We start from the raw sequence: 26,942 nt of genomic DNA, 5'->3' as shown, positions 1-26,942 counted from the left end.
CCAGCCAGGGATTCGAGTTCCCTTCTTCTTCCCAGATTGAGAGTTAATTCAGAAATGCTGCACTCCGGCACGTGCTTCCCCGAAATGTGGGTGCAGCTGCTGCAGAGTCCCCGGCGAGGGAGACCGCCGGGTGACGCAGAGGACGCGGGGCACAGCCGAGAGCGGATACACCCATGGCAGCTCTGGAGGAACTGAAGCTCCCCATTCCCATCAGCTCTCCGACTGCTGCAGCACAGGACCAGGATGGAGCAGGATGTGGTCCAGCTCTGCAGCATCGCAGGTAAATTATTCCTCCTGGGCACCCATCAACTGTCCTCCCACACCCAGTTCTTTATCTCTCCAGCAGCATCTCTTCCTGCACGTACACACATCGCCCAAGCACGGTTTGGCTGGAGCTTATCAGCAGCCTGCTGTTACGTCAATGCTAAAACTAAATTCTTTTTCAATTCCTCATCTAAAAAAAAAAAAAATTATTCTTATTCTACTTGGCCTATTAAACAATGCATTCTCCCTTCCCCAACTGTCTTTCCTTTTTTTTCCCCCAGCCCCATTCTCTGCAGCAGTAGTTCTGCAGGGAAGGATGTGCTGCCACAGGGCGCTCAACGACCCTAAAAATTACCTTGAAAATTACATAGCAGCTCGAGTGAGGGGCAAAATCAGTTCTGGAAGGCCAGTCTGGGCTGCTCCACCACAAAATTAGCGCTGATTATACGTGTGAACATGCCGCTGCCTTGTGAGCTGACATATACTCATCACCCCCAGCATTTAAAGGCAAGTGGCTGAGCTGGCCAGGACTGGTCCCTCAGGGGTCATTTTCAGGCCTACAAAACCTCCATTGTAAGAGAGATTTGCAGATATTGGGAGCTTAAGATGTTATTTCCCCCCTTCTCCTCTCCAGGGGAAGCAGCCGTACAATGCACGGCAGAAAGGAGCTTGGCCTCATCCTGTGGGACGCAGATCCAAGAGCCTGCAATGAAAAGGCTCCAAGAACACAGCTTGCTAGCGTGTTCCCCGCAGAGGGAGGGGACAAAGCCGTAAGCAGACCTCCCGCCGGCCTCTCCCCGCTTTGGCCGGACTGTGCAGTTATGCTCAGGCCGAGGAGAGGGCTCTGCAGATCCCTCGCGAGGGCACTCAAGAGCTGAGGATCCTCCCAGAGCCAGAGCAGAGGCAGCAGCACGGTTCCACGCAAGGGATGGAAACGGCTTCCCCGCACCACACATCCTTTGAGGTCTGCTCCATCCTCTGCCCCAGCAGCCCGAGGACCACTCGGGCACCTCCGGGAAGTAGTTTCTGGTCATGGTGATCTCCGCAGAGGAGCAGACCTGGCCTCTTCCCACAATTACAGCTTGAGCTGAATGAAGCCACCATTTTCTCTGTGTTACCAGAGCTGAACTCTTAGAGCTGCTCAGAGCGGTAGAAAGAAGGACCAGCCATTTCCCCGGTCAGAGCTTATGTCTGCAGAGGAAAACCTTGCACCACACAGGTTCCTCCTTGCAGGGAGAGCAAAGTCCAGTTATTGTTTCTGCTCCCGGGGCCGGGAAGGGGCATCTGTACCGGGGCAAGCACCAAGTAAAGCCAAACGAGTGACTGGGAGGGACTAAAAACCCAGTGCAACATCCTGCAAGACCACTATCCATGACAGGCTCCCTCCAGCAGCTTGGTCCATGGGAGGAAAACACACACAGAAATAAAGAGGCGTCCAAAGACCTTTACGCTCCAGGCCAGTCTCCCACATGCATTTTTCTAAACTCTCAGCCTCTGTAATTGTGATCTCAGGACTTTGCCCACAGGAAGACGGCTGCCATCTGTGACATCTGCGAGTTGTGAGCAGAATAAAACCCTTCAGGTCCTGTTAGAGGATGGTCTGCTCCAGCCCTGCAAGACCTGCTGCAACAGTAGCCACAAACACCGGTCCTCCTTGCCAGAGGCAAAATGTTTTGATTCCCCTCCTGACTATGTCCGGAAGCTTTTTGGAGAAACAGCTGGCTGATGAAGCCCAGTTCAATGAACCAAGAGGTTGAAATCCTAGGCAACTTCCAGAGGGCAAGGGATGAGGGCGGATCAGTCCCCCTAAGCAGCCCACGCGTCCGGATGTGGCTGGTACCTACAACGAAACACGTCGGCTGGCCCCAATTCTGGTTATGGAGAGACTGCTAGGATGAAACCACACGGTCCTGGTCTTGTCTGCTAATAAAAAGGAGATCCTCAACCTTTGTGAATCTTTTAAACATTCCCTGGTGGTAATACAGATTACTTTCTTTTAACGGGGCACGCGAAACTCGGAAGCAAGTGGGGGAAAGCCCCTTGTAATGGTAGAACTGAATGCAAAACCACAAAGGGCCGCTGCACGTGCAGAGCTCAGCCTGCTCACGCACGTAATACACACCACAACAGAACCAGTTGGCCCAGTTAGAAAGTGGCAACTTTATGGTCTAAATAAAGACAGTAGAAAAAAAACCCCCAACAAACCAACAAATTGGGAGAGGCAGATTACAAACAATTACAAGACCGGAAGCTGTTTGTGGTGGCTGGTGATGGTTTTATTAGCAAGGTTTTAAATGTATTGATCAGTTCGAACCTTTCCAACATTGGTTACCTGGGGGGGGGGGGGTCAAGAGTATGAGGGAACCTTTATCTCCCACACCCTTGCTCCCACAGTATTCAAAATCTCCTCTGAACCTCAGGAAAACAACCACACTGCTTAAACTCAGGATGTGGAATGGCAGGCAGCATTTTAACATTGTCGTGCTGCCTTCCACACCGCACTCACATCACCCCCGTGAGCAGAAGAGTCTCAGGAGTCGTGCATGCGGGATGAGAGCAGGACTAGCAAGAAAGGTCAGGAGAAAGGGGCCACAGAGGGGCCCTGGAGGGGAGAACCCTCGCCAGCCACCTGGATTTGCCCCGTCACGCTCCCTTAGCGCAGATCCCACGCGGCTCCCCCTCCCCAAAGCGTCTCTGCGCTGAGCGGCGCTCAACAGCCTGCTTCTGCTTCCCAGGGCTCCTGCTCAGACGCTGGGTTTGAGACGGGCTGAAGAGGATCAGACGCGCTGAAACTCCCGTGGGACCAGCACTGCTACAGACTCCCTCGCTCAGCTGGAGCCAGCCCCCCTGTTCTTCTTAGGCGCAGCCTCGGCCTTGCTTATCTGCAGGGCAGGAGCTGGCTCCAGAGGAACATTACACAGGGCTGCAGCAGGGCAGGAAAAGCCAAAAATTGACTCTGAAGCTTTTTTTCCCCCCCTCTGCCTTTGTAGAAGGCAGCTCATGGCACAAGCATGTTATCTGTCGCCCCCCTCCTCCCCTTTCCCCTGCCTGCTAGCAAACAGCTTTGATCAGGAGCCCCCAGGCGCTCCCCCCTGCTGACACCCCCCATCATTCCTCTCCCCTCCCTCCACCTTCAGGCTGAAACCCTTGATGGGGGAGAGGTGCGGAGGTCTCGGATCACCTTCCCACACTAATTACAGCACATCTGGCAGGCAGAAACCGCTGCTTCCCAGACACCCGCCCCAGGCTGGGGACACCTGATGCCATTTTTGCACAGCCTCTGTCCGTCGGCTCCGGGCAGGGCTGAGGTGTGCGGGCACAGAGACTCGCAGCATTTTGCCAGGAGCTGCCTTCTGATCACCAGCACAGCATGGAGGGGGGGGGGTGTCCAGAAGGGAGGGGGGAAGGTACCAGCGAGCAAATTAATTCCTCTTAAGTTGCACGGTTCGCTATCTCAGGGTGCCAGCCTGCAAGCAGCACCTGGAGACAGGGATCAAGAGATTTCTTTAAGCCCGGAAGGTCTCAGAGAGCTTCATGGGGGCTTCTGAGGTGCCACTGCATCTTCTGAGAAGGCCTCAAGCAGAGAGCAGACTGCTGTGAGTAGGTTCAAGGGGTCTCATTTTGCGGTGCGCTTTTTGCAGTTACTGCATAAAGACAGGATGCACGAACTGAGGTGGTGGAGAGCAACTTTCACGTGGGACTTAAGCTGGGCTTTGGTATGTGACTTAACAAACCACGGCTGAGAACCAGGGCCTCCGGGCAACTAAGTCTTCTCTTAGTAAGGACCCGCTCATCAGGCTCGCTCACCATGCCGGCATGATTCATCCGCTCGGCCAGCAAGAGCAGCTCTCCATGTCGTGGGAGATGTTTCCTTCCCAGCACGGAGCGCTCCAGGGCCACCCAAAGGGATGCAGGAAAGATGAACGGGGTAGCAAATGGGTTTTGTGCAGGAGGAAACCAAAGGAGAGCTTCGCTTGGGAGCCAGGGCTTTGCAGGGGGGCAGCCCGGGTGTCTGAGCCCGCGGGTGGCTCAGCGGGGACCCGCTCGCTGTGTCACGCCGCCGCGGGGGGTTACTAAGGCAGCTGCAAAAAGCGATGCGAGAAATTCAGGCAGGGCCGGGCGCTGGGACCGGCCGCAGGCAGGGCGGTACGAGGGGGCAGGCTCAGGCTGCCCGCCCCTGCCCCACAGCTCGCAGGCGGGACGCGGGGCCGAGCCCCGGGGCGGCGGGGCCTGAGGAGCGCCCGGCCCCCCCCACCCGGCCCCCCCATCCCATCCCCATCCCCCGCCGAGCGGCCGCGCCGCGGGTCGCCGCCCGCCACCCGGCAGGTTGTAAAGTCATTAACTCCCTCAGCCATGCCGGGCCGCGCTCCGGCGGCGGCTGCTCCTGCTCCGGCCGCTGGTGGGCCGCCTCGCCGCCTCCTCCGCGGCGGCTGCAACAGCAGCAGCAGCGCGGCATGGCCGCCGCTCCCCGCCGCCTCCGCCTCCTCCTCCTCCTCCTCCTCAGTGCCGCCGCCGCCGCCCCCCTCGGCGCTAAGGTAAGCGGCGGCGGGTGGGCCCGCGGCGGCGGAGCCTCCCCTCCTTCCCTCCTTCTCTCCCTCCCCTCAGGGAGCCGCGGCGGGGCCGGGGCCAGGAGGGGCGCTCCGAGCTGGCGGGGCCGTTCCCGGCCGTCCCGGGCCTGCGCGGGGCAGGGTGGCCCGGCCCGCCCTGGGGAGCGGGCGGTCGCTTCAGGGGAGCGGCGGTCTCTCGCCCTTCCCCGCAGGTCTCTGGTTCCTGCAGGGGACAGCTCGGACTTGGGGGTCTCCCCCGCCGCCCTCCCTCAGGCTTGAGGTGCCTGAGAAGGGGGTTCTGTCCTGTCTCCCCCACATTTACCCCGAGGACCGGACGCTTTGCCCGCTCCCCAGAGGCCTGGCACTAACAAAAGGCCGGGAGGGGTGGGGGTGAGGACGTCTATGGAGCCTTCCCAGCATCACCAGAAGGACCGCGGGGGAGCAGGGCCTTTCCCTGTTGGGGGTTCGCCCGAGGCTGCCTCCCACGCTCATCCCTACCAGAGGGTTGACTCCAGTTTAGGGCTGAAAACAAACAGATTTTCCTCTTCCCGCTCCCTCCCGCCACCCCAGGCAGCTGCTTTCTCCGCTAACCGTGGGGTGTATTTTAGCCCCACGCTCCCCTCATCTCTGCTGTCCTCCACAAAGGACCCCCTCAGGCTGGCCCTCCTCGTGGCACTTGTTTCACAGCAGCACCGAAACCCCTCTGCCAGTCCCCTTCTCCTTCCCCAGGCCCGGCCTGGGAGAATTGCACCCATCATTGCGGCAGTGGAGGCAGAAATCCCAGCTTCGCAGGGCGCCGGCTGTGCCCTCGCCTTCACGGGTCACTGTGTGCATTGTGGCTTGGCGCTCCGTTTCCCCAAGGGGAACCTGACTAGATTTCTTTGCTGCTAAAGGGTTTCCACTCTGCTAAAGGAAGAGGGTTCTGGGTTGTGTTTTGCACCCCCAGACTCCATGGCTGGGGTGAAGCAATCTCACATGAGCTATGTTAAACACAGAGAAGACCAGACACCGCAGCTTTACTGTGGATAACCCAGGTTTGAGGAGCAGCAGTGTCTCCTGTTCTGGGGTTATCTTCATTTTAAAGCTTAAGTGTCTCATTTCCACTTTGTTTTTACCTTCACACACATCTGCTGCCTGTTCTGTTTATCCCTTAACGGTTGGGATAAGTCAGAGAGAAGCTTCAGGTAGAGCAAGCTGGGTGAAGTTAAACAGATACGAAATCCTTCATTTAGGACTGACCTAGATGGACTCCTGCATCAACACGTGTACACAAGCCTTGGCTGCTTGTGGTCCTCCCTGCGCCTAGCAGCTGCGTTTGTACAGCACCTAAGAGGAGGGCGTCAGGGCTGGGAGGAGGGCTACAAACACACCCCCGCACTGTTGCCCCGAGGACTCCTTTACTGCAGGAGATCCCTGCAGGGTTCTCGGATCAAGGATTGTGTGGTATGAGTTTGCCTGGCAGATGCGGTTGATAGCGTTGATTGGTGTCTCTGGTGCAAGACAGCGCACAAAATGGTCATTAGGGGATTAACCTGCGATTCTTCTTGCTGCCCAGTTTTTCCTATACTATGTGACTATACAAAAAGTGTCAGAAAGCCTCAATCTGTAGATAGGGTAAGCAAATTCCTCCCTATGTGGGGCTAACTGCATTCAATGCCTCCAAAAAACCTAACGATAGAGATGCTTCTCATGCACGCTACCTGTTACTCCCTTGTTCCCCTTCACAGATTTCTATCCTTTCTTCCAGCTTGCCCCAGAGTAAGCGCGTTATCCCACTTGAAGGGAATGACCTCACTGACTTGGATCAAGTACGTTGTAATGACGTGCAGCGCTTGCCTGTGAACTTTCAGTCACGGCAGGATTATGAACAGTACTTGATAGTTCTCCACTGGCTTCTGTTCACCGGTTTTCTAATTTGCTTCTCATCTGCACCTCATTATATGTCCAGATTTCTGTTACTTATCTGCTGCAACATCACATCTTTAGCAAGCTACCATTTTTCCCCAGGTTAGTGTTCTTCCTGATCCCACAAAAATTATCCTGCATTGCTCATTTTACCTCAGGATACCTTCCCCTCATGGAAAACTCAAATATCTTGTTTCAACTTTTCTAAGGAAAAAATCGGTTTTGTCTCTGATTCCAACATTGAATGTCTCATACAAACTAGCCTACCCAAATAGGATAAAACAATGACAGGATGAGAAATAGCTTTACACAAATGCCAATTCTTTTGTAAAACATCAGGGCATAATTGCAAATGCTATTGTTTTTTTTTCAGGGCTGTGGTAGAGTCTTTCACCACAGCTTTAGTCAGAGAATGACACGGGGAACCCAAACCCAGGGAGCTGAATGTGGTCATTCGTTTCCAGATAATAATCTGACGTCCGTCCCAGGCATTAGGACATCTGAACCTACTTAGTATTTCAGTAAGTAGCGTGGTTTGCTGTAGAGAGAAACCCTTAAGTAAAGGGATCGTGGAAATTTTTTGGTAGAGGACATGCAGTTAATGGCTTAGAAAAGGTCTGTGAAGACTTTTTTTCATTTTCAGCTTCTAGTAGTCTTAGAAACTCAGACAGGGTTGAGCAGAACAGTTTACAACAGCTACTGTGCCCTTCAGTGGTGGGCCAGCCCTTAAGGCATACCAGGCTGCAACGAGGGCCTTCCTTCCACAAGCTCCTCTATTAAGAAAACTAGACAGGCATGTTTGTGGTCTCTCTTCCCAGACAGCTTTTTTCCAGGACCCAGGCTCTAATGAATCTCGAGATTAGGCACAACAATAAGCAACACGGGAGGTTGGGCCACCGACACGGTAATTGCAGTTATTCCCAGGTTTCTGGGAAACACAGTGTAGCTCGGAGCTGATCCAGAGCATGACAGAGAGTCAGTGGAGAGTTTACTTTATCCCTCTCAGCTCTTCAGAAAGACTGCCTGGAAATCCGATAGGATGTCAGTCCAGGCCCACCCTTCTTTGCAGGGCTGAAGCATTTTGTTTGTGGCAGCCTTTGTTTGGCAGGGGGGAGGGAAACAGCTGCTGGGTCTTCAGTTAGACAAGAAAAGGCTTTCAGTGATGCTGGCTTAGAGACTGATGTTTCTGTCATTGATACTGGCAAGTCTGGAGACAGATATTTTATCCTGGAAAAGTTCCCTGCAGATTGGGGTTCAGAGCTCTGGTCCCCCCCAACAAGGGGACAGGAGGGCAACCCTCACCTGCTCAGTCGCATGGCCTCTGGTGCAGAGGCACAGAAATAACTCTGTTAGCCTCAGAGAGGAAGAACTGCAGCTGTATAATCACCCCGTGCCAAGCCACAGACGCCTCAGGGGAAATTCTTGCGGAGAGCACCTGGCTGAACTGGAATATGGTCTATATTTTCTACGGATGTATGTAAATTCTAGGCCTTATATTCCTCATCACCTAAGGAATTGTACCTGACCCTCTTACCTCCCTTAGGCAGAGCCCTCACCCAAGCCCAGGCAAAGCCAGCCTTATAAAGACTGAACCTATGTGCATCTCCTGCTCCGGTGTTTCTAGCCTGCTCTGTTTCTGTGGTTCTGCAGCAGAGTGCAAATTAGAGCAGCTCCAGCATCTCCTATAACCAGGAGAGTGCAAAAGAGTTGTTGTAAAGCCCCTTTGATTTCTCCTTCTGCCAGGAGGATGCGGGGGGCAATTCACTCGGCCGGAAGGTAACTCTTGGGATTTGCTGACGGGCTTGGGAAACTAAAGCTAGGAGCTAATCTAATCTGGAGTCTGTCCCACAGTCCTTAATTTATTATCTGGAAATTTGGAAAATGCAAGTATCTCTAATTAAAACCAAGAACCATTTGTGTGTCATGGTTAATGCAGATTTATTTCTGACAGTATAATAAATTCAGCACAGATTGGAACCAGCTGCCCCAGCGCTAAGTACCTGAAGTCCCCCCTCCATGTCACCAGGCCTAGGACTCAGATGCAGTCTCACTGGCCAAGGGGACAGCTCAGCATTGTCCTTGCTTACACAAGAAAATAAATGCTCCTAGGCAAGGACTGGCAAGGGAGCTTGGTCATGGAAAACCTGAGAACCAAATCAATCTACTTAAAAAGCGATTGATTCCTCTAGTGCAGAGAGGAAGCAGGAACACGGCTTATGGATGTAGGGGAACACATTTTATGAAAAAAAAAAAAAAGTCTCTTTGACTAGCATCCTTCAGTAAATCTTCATTTGGGCTCCTGTCATTCCTGAATGTCACAACACAGAGAGAAACATATCCTAGTCTAACTGGAAGAGAGGCGCACAAAGGCAGAGATGCTGATCTTCCCCAAGCCTCAGCTCTGCTACCACATGCCAAGTCTCCTTGCATCCAGGCAAAACACCCAAGAGCGGTAACCCTGAAAAGGAGCCTGCAGCTTTCCACCACTCCAGATAGAACAAAGTTTTTTCCATATCCAGGGGTAGGTGAGTAGAACAGGCTATTTCACTTCCCTTTGCCCGTTTCCCTTCTGCCCCATCTCACCTATTTGGATTGTAAGATCTCTGGAGCAGGACTATCTTGCAGGTTTACAGCTACACAGATTTTTATTGCCATCTGGGGAAAAGCTACGTAAATATTGCAGCTTTTGGCCCACGTGCTTTCCATCCAGGCAGTCCATGCACCTCATGTAACCACTCAGTGAAGTGGTAAGACACCAGCTTTGATTATTACCTCAGCTATGGGAAAAGCTATATTGAGCTGAGCTCTCCACACAGATACCAGATAAATCATTGGCATTCTCCTTGACAGCTGTGAAGAGCTCTTCCTCCACAGGCCTTGAGATGCTTATCACAGAGAAGCATAGAAGGGGTCAGGGAAAGATTTTAGCTGAAAATACCTTACAATAAGAGACCTTCGGTTTCTTTCCTTTGTAAATGTGGAAGCTACATAGTCAGCATTTCCATTTACAGTCTGAAAATATACAGTCAGACAAAAATTCTCATAGGAAATAGGTTGAGATAATAATTTGGAAGGAGAGAAAAAAAAAGATATTTTTGACAACATGTCTGTTTCTTTTAAATTTCGCTTTTCTCTTGAGCAACTCAGCTGTTGGCCACAACATGTGGTCCCTGTCAGGCAAGTCAATTCCAGCCAGCACACCTAAGTACAGCAAAAAGTTCTGTTGTATTCTTTTCTAAATCAACTATTGTAATCACTAGAGAGTAAAGCATCAGGTAACACAGAGTAGGTTACTGTCAACATGCTCTGGCTGTCACCAAGATGAGGCACTATGTGCATTTCGACCACGCTAAGTTACAACTTAAAATCATTTGCATATTTGCATAAAACCAGCTGCATCTCCTCTGCCCGGAGGATGTTCTGTTGGCAGACACTGTGGCAACAAGAAGTTCTCAGGCAGGAATTACACTACAAGATGAAGAACACTTTGGCTTTATTACTCCATGAAAGAGCATAAAGCCAAGAAACAGTCAACCAAAATAGTGACCAGAGAATGTTTAGTGGTGAGCAAACCCTGCTGAGTTTTTTACACATCCATCAATTACGCTTTGCAGACCGGTTTTTCACAACAGGACTATCAGCCACTGCCACAAACGAGTAAGTTTTGGTAATAGCAGGATTGATACAACTTCCCTGAGCCCTTACTTTAACATAGCAGACTTCACACCCCCGCAAATTATTCATTTTCTTCTACTAATACTGAAACAGTGTCAGCATTTTCAGCTGGATAAATCCCTTCCCATCACTGTCGCATGTTAAACTGGTTGCTGCATTTAACACCACTCGCAGCTGTATTTCAATAAACAGAAAATTAGTTCTTGCACAGGCTAGTTTGCCAAAGTCCCTGGGAGCTTTTAGGCCATCAGACACTACGCAGGAAAACACTGTAAGGGAAAAAAAACCAGGCAAAACACAGGATCTCTTACCTGCTGGGAATTGCGGAGGCACAGCCAACAGCAGCCTGCTGCAACAACCACATTGGGGCCAGAAGAGCTCAGGTTTGCCAAATTTAAAGGCTCAGCCCCAGCAAGGCATGTTGGGAGAGGGAGCAATCCTCTTCTGAGCACAGTGGGGTGGATGGGGAGAGGGGATGACAGCAATTGTAGGAGAGCCTGGTTCTGAAGCACTCTTGAAAATTACTTTTGTGAGGGTTGGAGGGTGAGGAGCTTGGATCTGAGCTGATCTGGTCACAAAGAGAAGTCTATCCATTAAAATACAGCTCCAGCGATTGACAGATGTGTACCCCCAGATTCCCTGCAGGCTGGCCTCTGCACGGCCAAGCACCACAGCTTTTCTCCTGCTCTCCCAGCTACACGTCAGACCCAGGCAGGCAGCATGAGATGTGATCTGCTGTTCTATCTGACCCGGGCTGGGAGCAACACTGTGGGGTCAGGCTGCAGCTGGCATTACCGTCACACATGTCCAGCCCAACAGCCCGTCTCTGCATCATGTCATGAGATCCCAGAGGCATCCTTGTTCCCATGCATAACTTGGTCTTGGAGGGAAATTTGAATTTTGAGACATGTGAGTCTGATGTGGCCCCGTAGGGGCCTGATCCTGCCACGGTTGTCCCAGTGCTGCCCATTTAGAAAGCATCCAGGTGACACGGTGCCTGGGAGAGCTGCCTTTGGAAGGCCCTTCTCTGGCCGGGGTGGTGAGGAGCCAGGTTCTCCAGCTAACCATGCTCTGTTTCTGTCAGGACAGTAGTGAGGCAGCAGATGGAGCTGGCCCCTGGGATGAAGAAGTCACCAAGTGGTGGGGAGAGTGGAGCTCCTGGTCTACCTGCTCCCGGTCCTGTGGAGGAGGCGTGATGTCCCGGGAGAGACACTGCTTAAGACAGAGGTGAGTTGTGTCCCAGCCTGAGCCCTTGGCCAGGTCTCAAGTGGCAGAGGGGAGATGGGGTGCCCCCGACCTGCATTTTGGGGCCAAACCTCCTGGGTTTGCGGGGTCGGCTGTTCCCTCTTCTGTGGCCTCTCAGAAAGGAAGGTGGCTGCCACCCATGGGGTAGGCAGTGAGCAGGCAGTAGTGGGGAGAAGCATGCCGCAGTGGGGCAGGTGACTGGTGCCCTGAACATGTCACTCACTCGGCCTGGCTCATCCGATGGGGAGCAAGGGGTTGGTCCCTTCTTGGGGTCTGTGGGAGACTTGAAGATGATGGGGTTGTGGACTGGAGAAGTCTAGCTCAGTTCCTCTTTCCCTCTCTTTCACATACCCTAGCTTACTGTGGCTGCTCTGACCAGCTGAACCCTGATTTGTAGCTAGTTCCTGTGCTGAGGATGTGGGTACATTTCCCAGACACCTTATGGGGACTTGATTTACTCCTGGCAGCAGCCAGCTCAGCCACGTCTCAGCAATTTCCCCTTTTTATTCCCTGCAGAGCTTGCAAGTCTTTTTCCCTCTGTCATTTATCTGGCTGTCACCTGACAGTATCTCCATTTGTCCCCTACAGCCACATTTGTCCCCTACATCTGCTGCAGTCCTAGTATCAGTTGGACAGGGTTTGTTGGAGTGGGGAGAGCTGGGGAACTTCAGCTGGGGAGCTTCAGCTGCCTGAACTCCCACCGTCCCCTCTGCATCACCTTGCCACCAAGCCCTCCTCGGGCACCTCACTGCTGCTCCAGGCTCCTGAGATGTTAATGAGAGCCAGCATCCTGCAGCACAGCAAGCCGTGGGGGCTGCCTGCCCCACACTTGGCCCCTTTCCCTTCTGCGTGAATGCACTCTTGAGTGGAGAAAGCTCAAGTTAGGGCTCCCCCCCATCCCCCTGCCTTCACTCTCCTTCCTGCAGCAGAAAACTTCTTTTACGTGACCTGGCTGGCAGCACGGCAAGGGTCCAGATGTGCTCCAGTGCCTTCCATCTGGACGTGGCCTCCCCACTAACCAGGCTTGCCAGTGTCCCTGGCGCTGCTTCTCCTCCCCAGCACACCGTGGCCATCACGGGAGAGCAGTGGGAAACAGAGGGTGGGAGGGAGCCTGGGGCTGTCCCACACCCCACGCAGCCAGAGCAGCCCTTCTGCCGTTTGCCTGCTGCCAAGAGAGATATTTTTTTCTCTCCATTTGGCATCTGCTCTATCCTTGACTCCACAGCTGGGGAGGGGAGGGCTTTGCTGTGGCATTTTATTCTAGGCTTCAAGTCTGAATTTAAAAAAAAAAAAAGCAAAAAAAAAAGCCCAGCATAAAAGCCAGCCAAAAGGTTTCTGCAGCTTCAAGGAGAACAGCTTAAGTGTGAGACAGGTACGCCCACGAAACAACTTCTGCTTGAGTCTCCTAGCAGCCTCTGCTTCAGCTGAAAGGGATGGCAGTTTTTAAGCCTTTTGGTGCAAATTTAGGCTCTGCCTACATCATATAAAGCATTGCTCTGGAGGGATAGCTGCAGTACCTCTAGCCAGTCCAGCTTGAACATGCCTATGGGGTTCTTCAGTACACAGTGCATGCTAACTCCAGCTAGCCACGGATAAGGCGTCAAGTGTTGAGAAATTCTTGTGGTTTTAGGCTATCATCTGCACCAAGCCTTTTCTGCTAATCTTTTAAGGTGGCCTGTCCCCGTGAGAGATGCCATCTCTCTGCCTACCGCATAGTGAATCCTGGAATCAACTCCCCTGGTCACTGCAAATCCTGGGTGCTTCTGTGGGAGTGATGGATCATCACGGTCTGTTGTCCTTTTGTCACACAACCCTTTTAGAGCTCAGAGGTGAAGGGACACAGTGGTGGTGATACTGCAGTTGCTCCCTGTCTGCTCAACCTGCCCCAAAACAAGAGTAGACTAAAATCACAGTCTAAAAGCACTGAAAATGTGTTTCAGAGGAGATGTTAGCTAGTCTAGATCCAGAAAGCTTTGCTCTGATAAAATGCCTGCCTTGCTTCTACCCATTAAGTCAGGCCTGACTTCTCTGTCATCCTCAATACCTTAGTACTTGACAGACCTCCAGCTCATTTTCTTTCTGCTTTGCAGGCTCCAGATGCCCCAGGGAACAAACAGCACCATGTGTGTTGGTCAAGCCAAGTACTACGAACTGTGCCAGCAGCAGGTGAGAACCACTTCCAATACTGATTTGTCCTCAGTGGGGGAATGTTGGGCTTTTGGGGTCACACTTGGAGCTGCAAGAGCACCAACACTCAGGGTGCGACCAGTCCATCAGAGGAGTGCAGACAAGTGGTACAATCCACTCCTGGAGTGGTTGCTGGTGTGCCTTTGAAGACGTGGGAGATGGGCTCTACTCTCTGGGACTGAGAGGTGTGGGAAAAGGATATAAAAACATATTTGTTGTGGGGTGGTGGGAGGGACAATTTTCTTCCAGTATGCTTTTCCCTTCGCTGGACGTAATTTTTGCAAGACTGATAAACAGAGCTGTCTGCGGGGCCCTGGCCTTTCTGCCTGTATTATGACACCTCAGGGTCCAGTACTGGTTCCTTCCAGGGTGGACAGGACATTTTCATCCTCCAAGGATGCAGCAGGGACAAGCAGCTGTTACAACCGTGGCTGTGACATAGGGAGCTTTTGATCGCATTTATTCCCTCCATAGCCCTGCCCAGCCAACACAGCAAGCTTCAAACAGCAGCAGTGCTCCAGTTTCAATGCCAAAGCCTTTGGGAAGCGCTACTATCACTGGATGCCGCTCTATCCAGGTGGGTTTTCACAGTTTCACACAAAGGATCAGGGTGAGAAAACACCCACAGGATCTTCTCACATAGGAGAAGGGGAAGGTCCCAGGGGACAAGGGATGGATGCTCCTGGCTGGTCTGGAAGTGCTTCCCTATGCTCCCTGCTTTGGAGAAATCGTTCCCTGTCTCTTCACAGAACCGCTCCACCCAGCCAGGCCTCCTCTCTCACCACATTGCTCCTGTTTTGGATCCTACATCAGCAAGCACTGGTGGGCAGACAGGACACAGGCTTCTCTGAGTTGTCTTGGCTAACCAGCAGTCATCTTGGCAGAGTGGGTGTTCACGCTCTTTGTGCCTTCTACCATTTTGGCTGCCTCTTTCACCCAGCATGCTTCCCACTGGGTTGGTGGCGGGTTGTTCTGAACAGGATGCCCATATGTTTCCTGCACAGGCGAGACAGATCGCTTCATGTGGCTTGCCAGTTGTCCCCTGAGGCCCAGACTGAGCTTACCTAAGATATTACCCTCTTTCTGGACCCTCCTGTTTTTCTCTTTCCATTAGCTGCTGAGGGGACATAGAACATCTGCACCTCTAGCTTCAGTTGCTCAGCTGAATGGGGTGTAGCTGGCCACAGCCCCACACAGTCAGTACCCCTCTTACAAGTCTTGCTTGATTTATGTGTGGCCTGGGGTCTGCTGATGCAGATTCCCATGTCTGGCACAGGGGATGACACAGCAAAGGGGAGAGGGTATGGCAAGGAAGAGGGTGCGCCAGGAAGAAGCATTTCCACTAGGCATGGCCCCTTTACTACTGCAAAATTTGTAGCCTTGGGGTCTCATCTCAAGAAGCAAGAACATAAAAACCATCAGTATGGATAAGAGGAAAGTCCCCTTCCTCGCTGCCCATCTCTGAGCACCTTGATCTGCCTGGTGACTTTCTGTTTCTGTCCCTTCAGATGACTACACCAGTATCTCCAACAAGCCGTGTGACCTCCAATGCACCACCCGGAGCGGAGAGAGGCAGCTGATGGCCCGAGCACAGGATGGTACCTCCTGCAAGGACAGGACCTATCAAGGGGTCTGCATCAATGGGAAGTGTGAGGTGAGGCTCTGGGAAGAAGTAGGACAGAATTGAAAGTGTGAGCACATGGCTGGACCTCCTGGTCATCACAAGGCCAGGAGTCCCAGCAGGGAATTGAAGCTGGGGCCTGGCGTGGAGTAATCACATTCACTCTTGAATGTCTGTGGGCTAGAAGAGAGCAGAGAGGTTCACACAAAGGGAGTTGTATACATCGACATGTTCTCACTGAGTGACAGCACTTTCCTCCCAGCACAGAGAAGACTAGAATTGCAAGTTTGTTTATATAATAACGCAATTTAAAAAAAAAATCTTCCATTTGATTTTTTTCTCTCATACAGCAAGGATGAAGGGTGGTTGTAGGTAGTGTTACAAAGAGGTACCTTAGCACCTCAGGCAGGACTGCCTTTGATGCAGCATCTTCTGGAGAGTAATGTTGTACATTGCTATATCAGTGAGGAGAACTGACCTAAATGCAGAGACAGAAGGAACCGCAACAGCTTACCCAAGTCTTAACTCCATTCACCTACACGCACGAGTCCCTGCCTCAGGTTCAGGGGCACGATATAGATAGGTTGTGACAGGTTACACAGGCGAATGCCTGCTGCTGTTGGATTAATTCATTACTCCACTCCAAGCTACCCTACGTCCCCTCCAAAAACCTCACCAAAAGAGCGCACTAGCATTTCCTTGAAAAGACCCTGACCTGTGAAGATAAGGTGGCTGCAGGAAACCCTCTCTTGTTTTATTCTTTGCAGCCAGTTGGGTGCGATGGGAGCCTGTACTCACCCCGGACGATGGACAGATGCAGGGTGTGTGGAGGGGACGGCAGCACTTGCCACCGTGTCTCGGGCAGCTTCCGAAAGGCAATCTCACAGATAGGTACTCCCTGCTACCACAGTCCAGAGACTTCACCTGCTACTTCTTACCACCAGCTGGCATGAAGGGTGACTGGCTTGAATGCGGGTAGGAGTTTCCCAGCTGCTTGGTGGAAAGAGCTGAAGAGTGCCACTCCTGCTTGAATGCCTGTATTTTGTCCTTTTTCACTTAATCATCAGAAGAGATTGGTTTGATGTGCTGTATATTAGGCTGGTAAGGTTTCCCTTCACCTCTTTACAATAGGAAGCAGCTGGGGATCTATTTGTTCCTATTGATTTTGGCACCTTACCCACCTCAGATAATGTGAAGAGATCAATGAATCTTCTTTTATTTGTGCTACGCATTCATTTGAAACTTAAGCTCCTATGATGAGGGTCAATGGTGTTTCTTTCAGCCTGTTTGTCTCCTGTTTTCCCCAGTCCTATGGTTGGCACAGCCGAGGGACAGTCCCTCTGAAACTGGGTTGAGATTCATCCCTTGCAACCTCATGGCCCATTCCTCCACCCACGGAAGGAATAGACTGTGGTATGCTCATTAGCAATTAATTAACTGTGGTTTGAGGATGCTTTGGAACATCATTTCACATAGTTGTTTCACTAGTCTGCCTCGCTCTCTACAGACACTAGACTAGAAAAGCACTAAGTCCCTTTCCAGAGCAGGGGTAACAGCGCTAACCCCTCTAGCAGTACAGATACAGTTTGGCCTCCTGTTCCAGTCCTCATAAAATCTTACAGAATGGACAAGACCTCCATTTCTAGCAGGAAAGACTGTCTGCCAAACCGCATAATTTAAGAGCTGCCTTATTTCCTCTCCCTTTAAAGGTCAATTTTTATGCTACTCCTGAGACAGATTCTGTTGAGTCAGGACCTGAGGGGACCTATGGTCTTTTCCACCCTCTGTTCAGCATCAGCCCTGATCACTAGTACACTTTTTCTGTGCTCTTGCCAGAAAAAGCGTGGGAGCACATTGATCCACACACCTAAAGCCAGACTGTTATACTTGTGCAGTTCCTTCCTGACTCCAAACCGCGCAGTGCTCAGATTGAGCCCGAGAGACCTGTAATGGTTATCTGTAATGGTATTCACAGGGGAACTGGGATTAGAGCTCACAAACTGTTGCAACATCCATTTACATCCTTAGCATCCTGCCCCTGAAGGGCAGCGCTGCCCTCCTACATACACACTTGTCCCACGAGCTGCTTTTCCTCCCTAGACCTTTGTATTCTCTCCTTGGGGTTTCCTCACCCTCTGTTCTGTTCCCGTTCCTCAGGTTACGTGTTCATCACCAACATTCCTGCCGGTGCCACGGACATCCTCATCATCGAGCGCAGGAAAACAGAAAACATCCTAGGTAAGCAGCGGGACCAGATGGATGTGGAGATCCCAGTTCAGCTGCCAGTGAGGTGTGAGGAGGTCGGAGGGCTCTGTTCACTCCCATCCATGATGCGGAAGAACTATCTGTGAGCATTTCCTCCAGGGGCTCTTCATCTCTCCATAAACCAAGGCTATCACAGCTCTAGCAGTCAGGGGCAGGAGGCACATTGGGAAACCAAGCTCACTATGGGCACTCCCTGCTGTGAAGACGTTTGTGCTCTTGTTGGAGAGGGAAATTAAAGCAGCAGGCATTGAACGCTGCTGATCTGACCTCATGTGGAACATGAATGCTGGAGCCTGCAGTTCTTTTTCTACCAGGCTGTTCTTGGTCATGAGCTGTTTGCTCTCCTCAGTGCCCGTGCAGCCCCGATGCTCTGCACAAAGTATTTTATTTGTCCCTTTTCTCTCTCTTTAAAGCACTCGCGGATGAATCCGGGCATTTCTTCTTCAACGGCAACTCCATCATTGATAACCCCCAGAACTTCAGGGTAGCTGGCACGATCTTCAAGTACCGGCGGCCCTCGAGCCTGAGCTCAGATGGGCTGGAGTATATCATAGCTCATGGGCCCACTAACCAGTCTCTGAACGCCATGGTATGTGAGCTAGTTTTAGGCTTTCCTGCCTTGCCTGTCCCAAAATTGTGAGCCTCTGTCAGTAAAGGGAAGATTAACCTGGTTCCCAAGCCAAACTTGAGTGTGTGGGTGGCTGAGGAAGCCAGATATTGTCTTGGGAGGGGGTTTCCTCTTCAGTTTATGAGGATGCTGTCTTCTCTTAACATCCATCACAAAATGGATGTGGCTAGAAGTCGTCTCTGGGAAATACACGTCCTTAAAATAAAAAAGAGTTTTGCCTTCTTTCCCCATTGCCTCCAGTACTATAACTTCAATGGGAAAATGCCACACATAACTTATGACTACACCGTACCACGGACACCACCTCTCCAGACTGCAGCCCCTGCAGTAGACAGACCTCTCTATCAACACCTCCCAGAGCCCAGCCAGAACCATCCCATTCCAGCCAACTCCAGAGCTGCCCAGGACTTCAATGCCACGTGGCTCTCCTTATCACCAGATGACACCAGTGAACAGCTTCCTCTAAGAGAAGGGCATGAAGATTTAGGCTTTGGTCATCCGCACTTCTTCCAGACCAACTCCACCACACAGACTCAGGACTGGGGCTGGGAACAAGGTGAAGAGAAGGAGAAGTATGACTTCCAGATAAGACAGGTCTACCATGCAAACACAGCAGGAGAGGAAGAGGAGGAGAAAGCAGCAGCAATTGGTGGAGAAACAGAGTTGGGTTGGTTGCTTTGTTTTTCCTTCTCCCATTTTACTCATTGAAAGCAGACATCTCATGCTGGTCTTCTTGAAATCTAAGGTGGTTTTACCAGCAGAGCAGGCAGGAGGGAACGATGATTAATATTGAGGTGGAGACTGTCAGGGAGCAGCAAGAGCCAGTAGCTCTGTAGGGAAGGGGAGCTGGGAGAGAGTGGCCATGATACGGATCTGGCAGTGCCCTCTCAGGCAGGGCAGTCCCACGGCACCCAAACTTGGCAAGCAGGGCAGGGACAGCAACAGGTCCTTGCAACCCTCTAGGCATCAGCAGGTGAAAACTTGGTGACAAGTGAAATCTGAGGTCAAGCTGGGAAAGCCAAACAGCAGTTCAGGGACAAATACACCTGCAGCGTTGGACTGAAGGCCCAGGCCTGAGCTTAAATGGAGCTCCTGAGCCATGGGCAGAGAGCTTGTGTAAGGTTGGTCAGGGCAATTAAGGCCTGTTGGTGTACCGTGGTGGCAATTTGTGATTTTTGAGGCAAAATACTCAATGTTTTTTGTCTTGTTAAATACCACATGCTGAAGTACAACTCATCCAGTATAATTAAAGCATCCCTGTATTTTTCTTCCAGCTCTCAGGTTCAACCAAATTTCCATCAGCACGGCTGTACCCTACAGCATGAGGCGATCGGAGCTCTCGGAGAACAGCCGCATGGCATCCTCCAGGCTTCGTCTCTTCAGGCGACTGTGTCACCGAGACCCGCACAACACTGCCTTCTGTAGGGAGCTGCAGCACCTGGCAGCAAGGCTGGCCCCGAGGAACTCCACAGCAGGACTATGGACCGAGACGGCTGCCCGGTGGCTGCAGGGCCTCCACAAAGCGCCGGCCCGTAAGAACTCACTGGAGGACTTGAAGGTGGAGGCATTTGCTGGGAGTCATGGGGAAGCAGCCAACTACAGCATGATGGCATCTGTGGAGAGCACTCTGCTAGGTGCCAGCACAACTGCGGACATCAGCCAGGCAGAGCCTCTGCAAGCCCCTGGCACTGAAAGGTGGCACTTGATTTCCTGGGCAAAACAGGAGCATGGTTAGCTGGGGAGGGAGGGTCAAGCCAGTCCTCTGGTAGTCTTACTGCTGTCCTTGATGTCACCATTCTCCAGTGTCTGTCCATGCAGCTGCTGTAGGTGCTTGACCAATGGTGTGTCCTCCAAAGACTGATTGGCACAACTGGCTTGACACAGAGCTCCCAGAATGTATTTTGCCCCCCTTCCCACCTCTAAGGGATCCAATTAAATTGGTTCTGAAGGACCTGGGAGGCCAACGCTAATACAATTGTAAAGAAGGCCAGGAGTCTACAGCACGTCACGTACACACATTGACCAGCAAGCACATCATGCCTCTTCTGTCCCATTCTTCTGGGCACACATGCCTCTGTAACCTCAATAAACATTTGGCAGGAAACAGAGGGCCAACTTTTAAACATTTCTGGCAAGCCACATGTGAACTTTCACATTATAAGAGGGACCTTGCTCGAGCTCTCCTTTCCAGCCTAACGCCGTACCTTTCAAGGTGATAGTACGAACCTAGGCCGAGGGCACCCGCATGGTCAAAAGGCTATAATTTGGACAGGTCTCACTATGAACGATGCCTCCTCTCAGAGGGATGTTGATCCCACAGCTATCCACAGCCTTGCTAGTTGAATTCAGGAGGTGGATCAAGGCTTTACACTCTCTGTTCATCAGTGGTCCATCTTGCCCAAGGTGGGGAGATGGAGAGCAGAAACACTGGGTTTCTTCCCATCTTCAAAGACAGTGAGGAGGAATTTCACTATACTTTATGTTTGCAGAAATTTTTCATTTTCAGCTCACACCACCTCCTTTTTTCCACAGCAATGAGTTTGATGTGAGCCCCCTGGGCCATGATGACATCAGCTTGGCTGACATGTATCGGTGGAAAGTCTCAGCGTATGCCCCCTGCAGCTCCACGTGCACTTCAGGTAGGTTTGGCTTCAAGTGACTGATCATTTGAGGTCCTTTTTGGCTGTTGATGGAGAGAATACTGGTATTTTTTAAAATGGCAGGTAGAGTTTCAGATGCAGTGAGCACTCTGGTAATTTAATGATGGTGGGAGGAGGCTTTTGGTTCTGACGGAGCCTGACCAAGAGAGGGTCTCGATTGCCCAGCAGGTATCAGCACCTCCTATGCGATGTGTGTCCGGTATGACGGAGTGGAAGTGGATGAAACGTACTGCGATGCCCTAACCCGACCAGAACCTACTCACGAATTTTGCGCGGGGAGAGATTGCCAGCCTAGGTGAGTGGAAATGACATCTGCTGTCCACGGGGACGGCATATCTTTATAAGGATCATTTTCTGCTCGAAGTATACAGCCATTTCTGGGCTTAAACAACTAAGCCCTCGTAAGCAAAAAGAGGGAAGGAGTTTCCTGTCTAAACTGCCTGCTAAGGGCAAAGCTGGCTTTCGAGACCAGCATCGCCTTAACACATACATACATGCCGAGCAGGTTGATAGCAGCAGCTCCTGGGTGAGGGAGCCCCAGGCACGCAGGCACTCCCCAGCCCCCCCCATATCCCTCGTCCCCCTTACCTGGGTTTTCCTTTGTGCTTTCTCTCCTGGGGCCTGCTCGTGGAGGTGGGAGACCAGCCGGTGGAGTGAATGCTCCAGAACCTGTGGTGAGGGCTATCAGTACCGCACCGTGCGCTGCTGGAAGATGTTGGCTCCAGGCTTTGACAGCTCCGTTTATGATGACCTCTGTGAGTCAGCTGGGCTGGCCAGGCCCATGGAGAGGAAAGCCTGCAAGAACAAGGCCTGTGGGCCCCAGTGGGAGCTCTCCGAGTGGTCCGAGGTAGGCAGTGGGGGAGCTTTGCTCCCAGAGGTAAGCGGCCAGGGCTGGGCTGGGGCCTAGAGGAAGGGGGCTGGCTAATGTTGGGGGCTGAGGCGTCCCCTGGCCAACTGCATCCCGGGGAAACAAGGACTGCCTCTCCCCACCGCTCCCCTGTTCTGGCACTGCCCAGCAAACAAAGGACATTGCAAAACATTTTTTCTAAGGTCACTTCTCAAGCAGGATGTTGACCAAATGAAAGCCCTGTCAGCAGGAAGCTTTGCCTCCCTCTTCCCAAGGATTTAATTAAGGGCAGATGGGAAAACAGCATGGAGGCATAGAGGAGCCAAAACCCAATTGACATCCCTTTGATTGACTTCCCACAGCCTGCTTGGGACTGGGACAGCAGAGCTGCCCAGTGACTTTGAATGGCAGTCCAGGCCCCAGCATCTTGGAGCATTAGGACCCAAAGTAATTAAGCAGCAGAGACAGACCCACCTTTCTCTGTCCTTGCTGGAGCCCTTCCCCTCTTCTCTAGTGAAGCAGGAGGGAAACAGGAGGAGGCATAGCTGCCTCCCCGTCTTTGCTTGTCCCCCTTGTTCTCTGCTTCCAAGCCCCGGGGCTGACTCTCCATGGCCATTGCAGTGTTCGGCCCGATGTGGCACGCAGGGGACGATGAAGCGGGAGGTGCGCTGCTCGGTGGAAGCACCCCTCTGCGACGAGTTGCGGAAGCCCAGCAGCGAGAAGGTGTGCACAGGACCGCCCTGTGACCGCCGCTGGACTGCTTCGGATTGGGGCCCGGTGAGCCTGGAGCATCTGCTTCTCCTTGCACCTGATGCCGGGGCTGCAGGGCTGGCGGGAAGGAGTAGGTGGGCAGTCGTGCTACTGCTCTCTTTTGGCTTTCTTCTGGCACCTGCTAAGCTAAAGAAACTAGAATAATCTGTATTTTTGCCTCTCCATGCTGTACATATCATAGAATCATAGAACCATAGAATGGTTTGGGTTGGAAGGGACCTTAAAGGTCACCTAGTTCCAACCCCCCTGCCACGGGCAGGGATACCCTCCACTAGACCACGTTGCCCAAAGCCTCATCCAACCTGGCCTTAAACACTTCCAGGGATGGGGCATCCACAGCCTCTCTGGGCAACCTGTGCCAGTGCCTCACCACTGTAACAGTAAAGAATTTCTTTCTGACATCTAATCTAAATCGACCCTCCTTCAGCTTAAACCCATTCCCCCTTGTCCTGTCACTACACTCCCTGATTATGCTACATCTCGATTAGCTGTGAGGTGAGCTCCACTCAATAATCTGGGAAGCTCACAGCACCTGCAGAATGGAAGCCCTAGACCAGATGTACCTTTAAAGGCCCTTGGGATTCAGTGCCACAGTCCCAGTGACACCTTCACCTTCCTGCTGTGTCTAAATGCCCTTTATTCCTCCAAGTGCTCAGGTTCGTGTGGTGAGGGACGCATGAGCCGCTTCATCGCCTGTCGCAACCTGGAGGGGAAGGTGATCTCTGACTCGCAGTGTGACCCAGCCACCAAGCCCCTGGCTGTCCATCCATGTGGAGACAAGAACTGCCCTGCACACTGGGTGGAGCAGGAGTGGGACCAGGTAAAACCCAGCCCTGTGTCCTCAGCTCTCCTTCCCATCCCATATCCCACAGGAGAAGGTGAGAGTCTGGCTCCCTTGGCAGAGTAAGGTTGTATGGTGCAACCTCCAACTTAGGAGCTGTACCCTCATCCTAGCTCCTTCCAGAGAGAGGGAAGGAGCAATAAATACCCCACCATACCCTAAAGACCACCTCAAAGTTTGTGGCATTTGCTGCCTTCCCATGGACCTCCGTTGGAGGGCAGCAATGTGCTAAAGAAACCATCCTCTCCCACCTCTGGCTCCCAGCTGACACCTCAGCAGAGCTGTTTGTCCAAAACCTGCACTCAGCCCCCCCAAGATTTTGGTCCCACTACTAAAGAGAAAGCCCCAACAAAACCAGCTTAATCTCTCATTAAATAATAGCCAGAGATAAACTTGAATCACAGCCCAGATCCCTGCCCTGGAAGTCACATCCAGGCCATGCCCGTGTACTTGCCTCAGGACTCGTTGTCCAGCAAGCATGGTCCAGGCGCCCCGTTCTACCAAGCAATCGGTCTCTGCCAGTCTACGTACTCCCCCTCTGTTGGTGAAAGCCTAGGGACTCTGGGATTCCTGTTACAAGCTGGTCCAAATCCCAGAGCACCCAGAAGGAACATGTCGAGTCAGTTGTGGGGTTTGGGCTTTGTCTTCAAAGTCTTTAGCAAAATAGGGATTCACAAGGCAGTAAGGAAGATGATTTCTAGGAAACCAGAGAAGCAGCCAAGCCCTCTCCCTTCCAACCGTAGCTAAACCTCTGTTCTCCTTTTGCTTCCCTTTAAAGCTGTTGACTGCATTCAGCTGAGTCTCCCTCCAGCACTGGTAACAAGCACAAACTGGTTAAACCTACAGCAGTCCTGTAACCCTGTCCCACTCTGGCCTGGGGTGTGGGTCACAAACAATGCTGCAGTGCAGTTTTTCAGCTGCGTCCAGGCTATTAAACTCACCTGACCTTGGAAAAACCAGCTGAGCTCCCCATCTTCACGTGTGCCAGCTTCTTTGCCGTGTTCTCTCGGCCGATCAGCTCTGACTTTGTGGGATGACTAAGGGCTGATGCAAAGCCAGCTGTGCTGGCCCTGCCGTGGTGAAGGTGGGCACAAAACAGTGAAATCTCAAACTGGCAACTGCCTCCATGGGCATCAGGGAGCAGAGCTGAGCTAGAGTCGGAAATCGAGCTCCCAGCTAAGCCTGTGTAGCTTTGGGTTCAGCAGTACTTGTCCATGCAAAGCACCTGCAGTGCACCAGTTTGGTCCCCTTGGGCCCACACGAAGCTTGTCAGTACTCAGAGATGTAGGTTGCTATGTGAATACACTATGTGGTTTTTGAGAACAGATACACATAAAATAAGACAGAAACAGCCTCTTGTAGTCTTACCTTGGCTGCTCCAGGTCCCTTGTAGTAGCTGCTCTTGAGGCCAGCCAAGGTGAATTTGCCATCCCCAGTGCTGGCTAAACACTAATTCCCAGCTCCTGTCCTCGCTCCCTAAGAAATTCAGCTCCTTTGCAGACACCCGTTGCTGCTGTGACCTGGGCAGCACTGCCTCCGTTAGACTGGTGTCAGCACATGCATCAAGCACCTTCTGAGCTGGATGCCATCTAACCTGCAACCTGAAGTTCTACAGCTGACGAACATCATTTGTTACCTGGCTGTTACGTTCTCTTTCCCAGTGTGATGCTAGCTGCGGGCGAGGGATGAAGACCCGGGCTGTCTTGTGCGCGGGCCTGGAGAATGGTGTGTACAGGGAGTATCCCGAGAAGCGCTGTGAGGCCTCTCAGAAACCTGAGGAGCAAGCTGCCTGTTTCAAGAGGCCATGTTCTACGTGGTTCACTACCTCCTGGTCTCAGGTAGGGCTCAGGGTGGTGGAGAAGGGGGAGAGGAGACCTCATTAACCCAGGCTGGCGGAGCATGACCTGCGCTGAGGGTTTCTAGCAGCCTGTTCTGCCGAGGGCTGCGTTGGGTCTGGATGGGACCATGAGCTCTGCTCTTCTGCAGACCAGGCAGCAGGTGGAGGAACTGGCACACGCAAGCTGGAAAAAAATCTTAAGAGCATGTGGATTATTGCTTCAAGCAAGAGCGTGCACTGCACTGCAGGCAATACAGCTGCATCTCCTCCTCTGCCAGGAGTCAATGTTCTGTCTTTCCCTGCTTTCCCTTGATTTGAACTGGTGAGCTTTTAGGGCATGGGAGGACAGGGGAAGCTGGGCCTGGCTCGCAGCAGCCGTTTTCTCCATCTTCTGTCACAGCATAAACACTCAAAGCAAAAACAATTCTGGGTTGCATTAAAGAGGTGAAAGCAGACTCCTCCTTTGCTCTGCCCCAAGCCTGGCTCAGGGAAGCTCTCCTTCAGCAAAACAAGGGGAGCGTAAGTTTGAGATCACTGTGGGATTTGACCCAAACCTCCTCAAGAACAGTCTCCAAAGCAGGGACCGGGAGGCCTCACTAGAAGAAAGAACTTGGGAACTATAGAAAAAGAAAAGAACGTCTCTCGTGATCTCTTTCTGCTCTCTCGATCCCGACAGTGCAGCAAGACGTGTGGTGCTGGTGTGCGACTGCGTGAGGTGAAGTGTTACCAGGGGGAAGCGCTGGCTCAGGGCTGTGACCCCACTTCCAAACCAGAAGCCAGGCAGATGTGCCAACTCCAGCCATGCCCCACAGAGGCACCAGGTAAGTCTGGCCAGGCAGGGAGGGCGAGGAGCCCTTGGGAGCCCTTTGCTCTGTCCAGCTCTCTGCTGGGGAAGCACATTTCCTTTTTAACCCCTTCTATGGATGCTCCTGCTTCCCCAGAAGAAGACTGTGAAGACAAAGCGACGGCCAACTGCGTGCTGGTGCTGAAGGTGAAGCTGTGCTCTCACTGGTACTACAGGAAGGCGTGCTGCCGGTCGTGTCGGCTCAAGTCACCCTGACTGCTGCCAGGCCGTACTTCCCTTCCAAGTTCAGGGGCAAGAGCCCCCCTCGAGCCAGACTTTACCACTTGAAGCCAACCCACTTGGCTTGGCTGTGGGGCCTGTCCCTGTAGACCAGCCTGCTCAGCGAGGAAGGCTTCCTAGGACTTTGTCATCACCGTTCCCTCTCCACCAAGAGGATTTTACACAAGACAAACCATCAGCTCCTAGAAAGCTACTGAGAAGTGAGTTGGGAAAGCCTGTCCCTGCTGTTGTCATCTCTGATGAGCTCTAGTTGGAGGCGGTGGGGCGCAGAGGTCAGCCCGCAGCAGGGCACAGATGACGGCAGCCGTCTCTCTGGTCTGCCCTGCAGATTTTTCTACTACAAGGGCAGTTTCCAAAACACACTGAAAAATTCTGTGTCACAATAAAGAGCTAAACTGTAAAACTGTGGTCTTGGGATGCACGTACCTAGAGGCAAGGGAGGAAGAGGGACACAAGAGGAGGGAAAGCAGGAGCAGGAGGGGTGAGCAGGAAAAATCCTTGTACCAGTACAGCTTCCAGGCAGCACCAGATAAACCCCATTTTGTGTTGCCTGCCAAAGAACAGA

General features: G+C 52.3%; 1 protein-coding gene across 9 annotated transcripts; it reads left to right on the top strand.

Moving 5' to 3' along the window:
* Positions 1-4,553: 4,553 nt before the first annotated feature.
* On the top strand, positions 4,554-26,763 carry LOC129209636 (ADAMTS-like protein 2). 9 transcript variants are annotated; one of them, XM_054834357.1, is made up of 18 exons: positions 4,554-4,799; positions 11,481-11,618; positions 13,727-13,802; positions 14,298-14,400; positions 15,332-15,477; positions 16,212-16,335; positions 17,602-17,682; positions 18,123-18,298; positions 18,578-18,893; positions 19,612-20,032; positions 20,870-20,976; positions 21,163-21,292; positions 21,631-21,844; positions 22,466-22,621; positions 23,265-23,435; positions 25,118-25,294; positions 25,970-26,114; positions 26,235-26,763. In XM_054834357.1, the coding sequence occupies exons 1-18, from the start codon at positions 4,618-4,620 to the stop codon at positions 26,351-26,353; spliced, it is 2,982 nt and encodes a 993-aa protein (XP_054690332.1). In that variant the 5' UTR covers positions 4,554-4,617; the 3' UTR covers positions 26,354-26,763. The 9 variants fall into 9 exon arrangements, with proteins under 9 accessions (XP_054690332.1, XP_054690329.1, XP_054690330.1 ...); XM_054834354.1 differs by having other exon boundaries at positions 18,578-19,004; positions 21,166-21,292; XM_054834355.1 differs by having other exon boundaries at positions 18,578-19,004; positions 26,238-26,763.
* The last annotated feature ends 179 nt before the right edge of the window (positions 26,764-26,942 follow it).

This window comes from Grus americana, chromosome 8 (assembly GCF_028858705.1).
Source record: "Grus americana isolate bGruAme1 chromosome 8, bGruAme1.mat, whole genome shotgun sequence".
NCBI lineage: Eukaryota > Metazoa > Chordata > Aves > Gruiformes > Gruidae > Grus > Grus americana.
This window is presented reverse-complemented; position numbering and strand designations above follow the sequence as displayed.

What these genes read in the sequence shown, in the direction of transcription:
- LOC129209636 (XM_054834353.1), top strand. Translation starts at nt 4,618, where the DNA reads ATGCCGGGCCGCGCTCCGGCGGCGGCTGCTCCTGCTCCGGCCGCTGGT. An exon ending in GCATCAATGGGAAGTGTGAG is followed by an intron (nt 15,478 to 16,211) that starts GTGAGGCTCTGG and finishes TATTCTTTGCAG; the next exon opens with CCAGTTGGGTGCGATGGGAG. An exon ending in GGGAGAGATTGCCAGCCTAG is followed by an intron (nt 21,293 to 21,630) that starts GTGAGTGGAAAT and finishes CTGCTCGTGGAG; the next exon opens with GTGGGAGACCAGCCGGTGGA.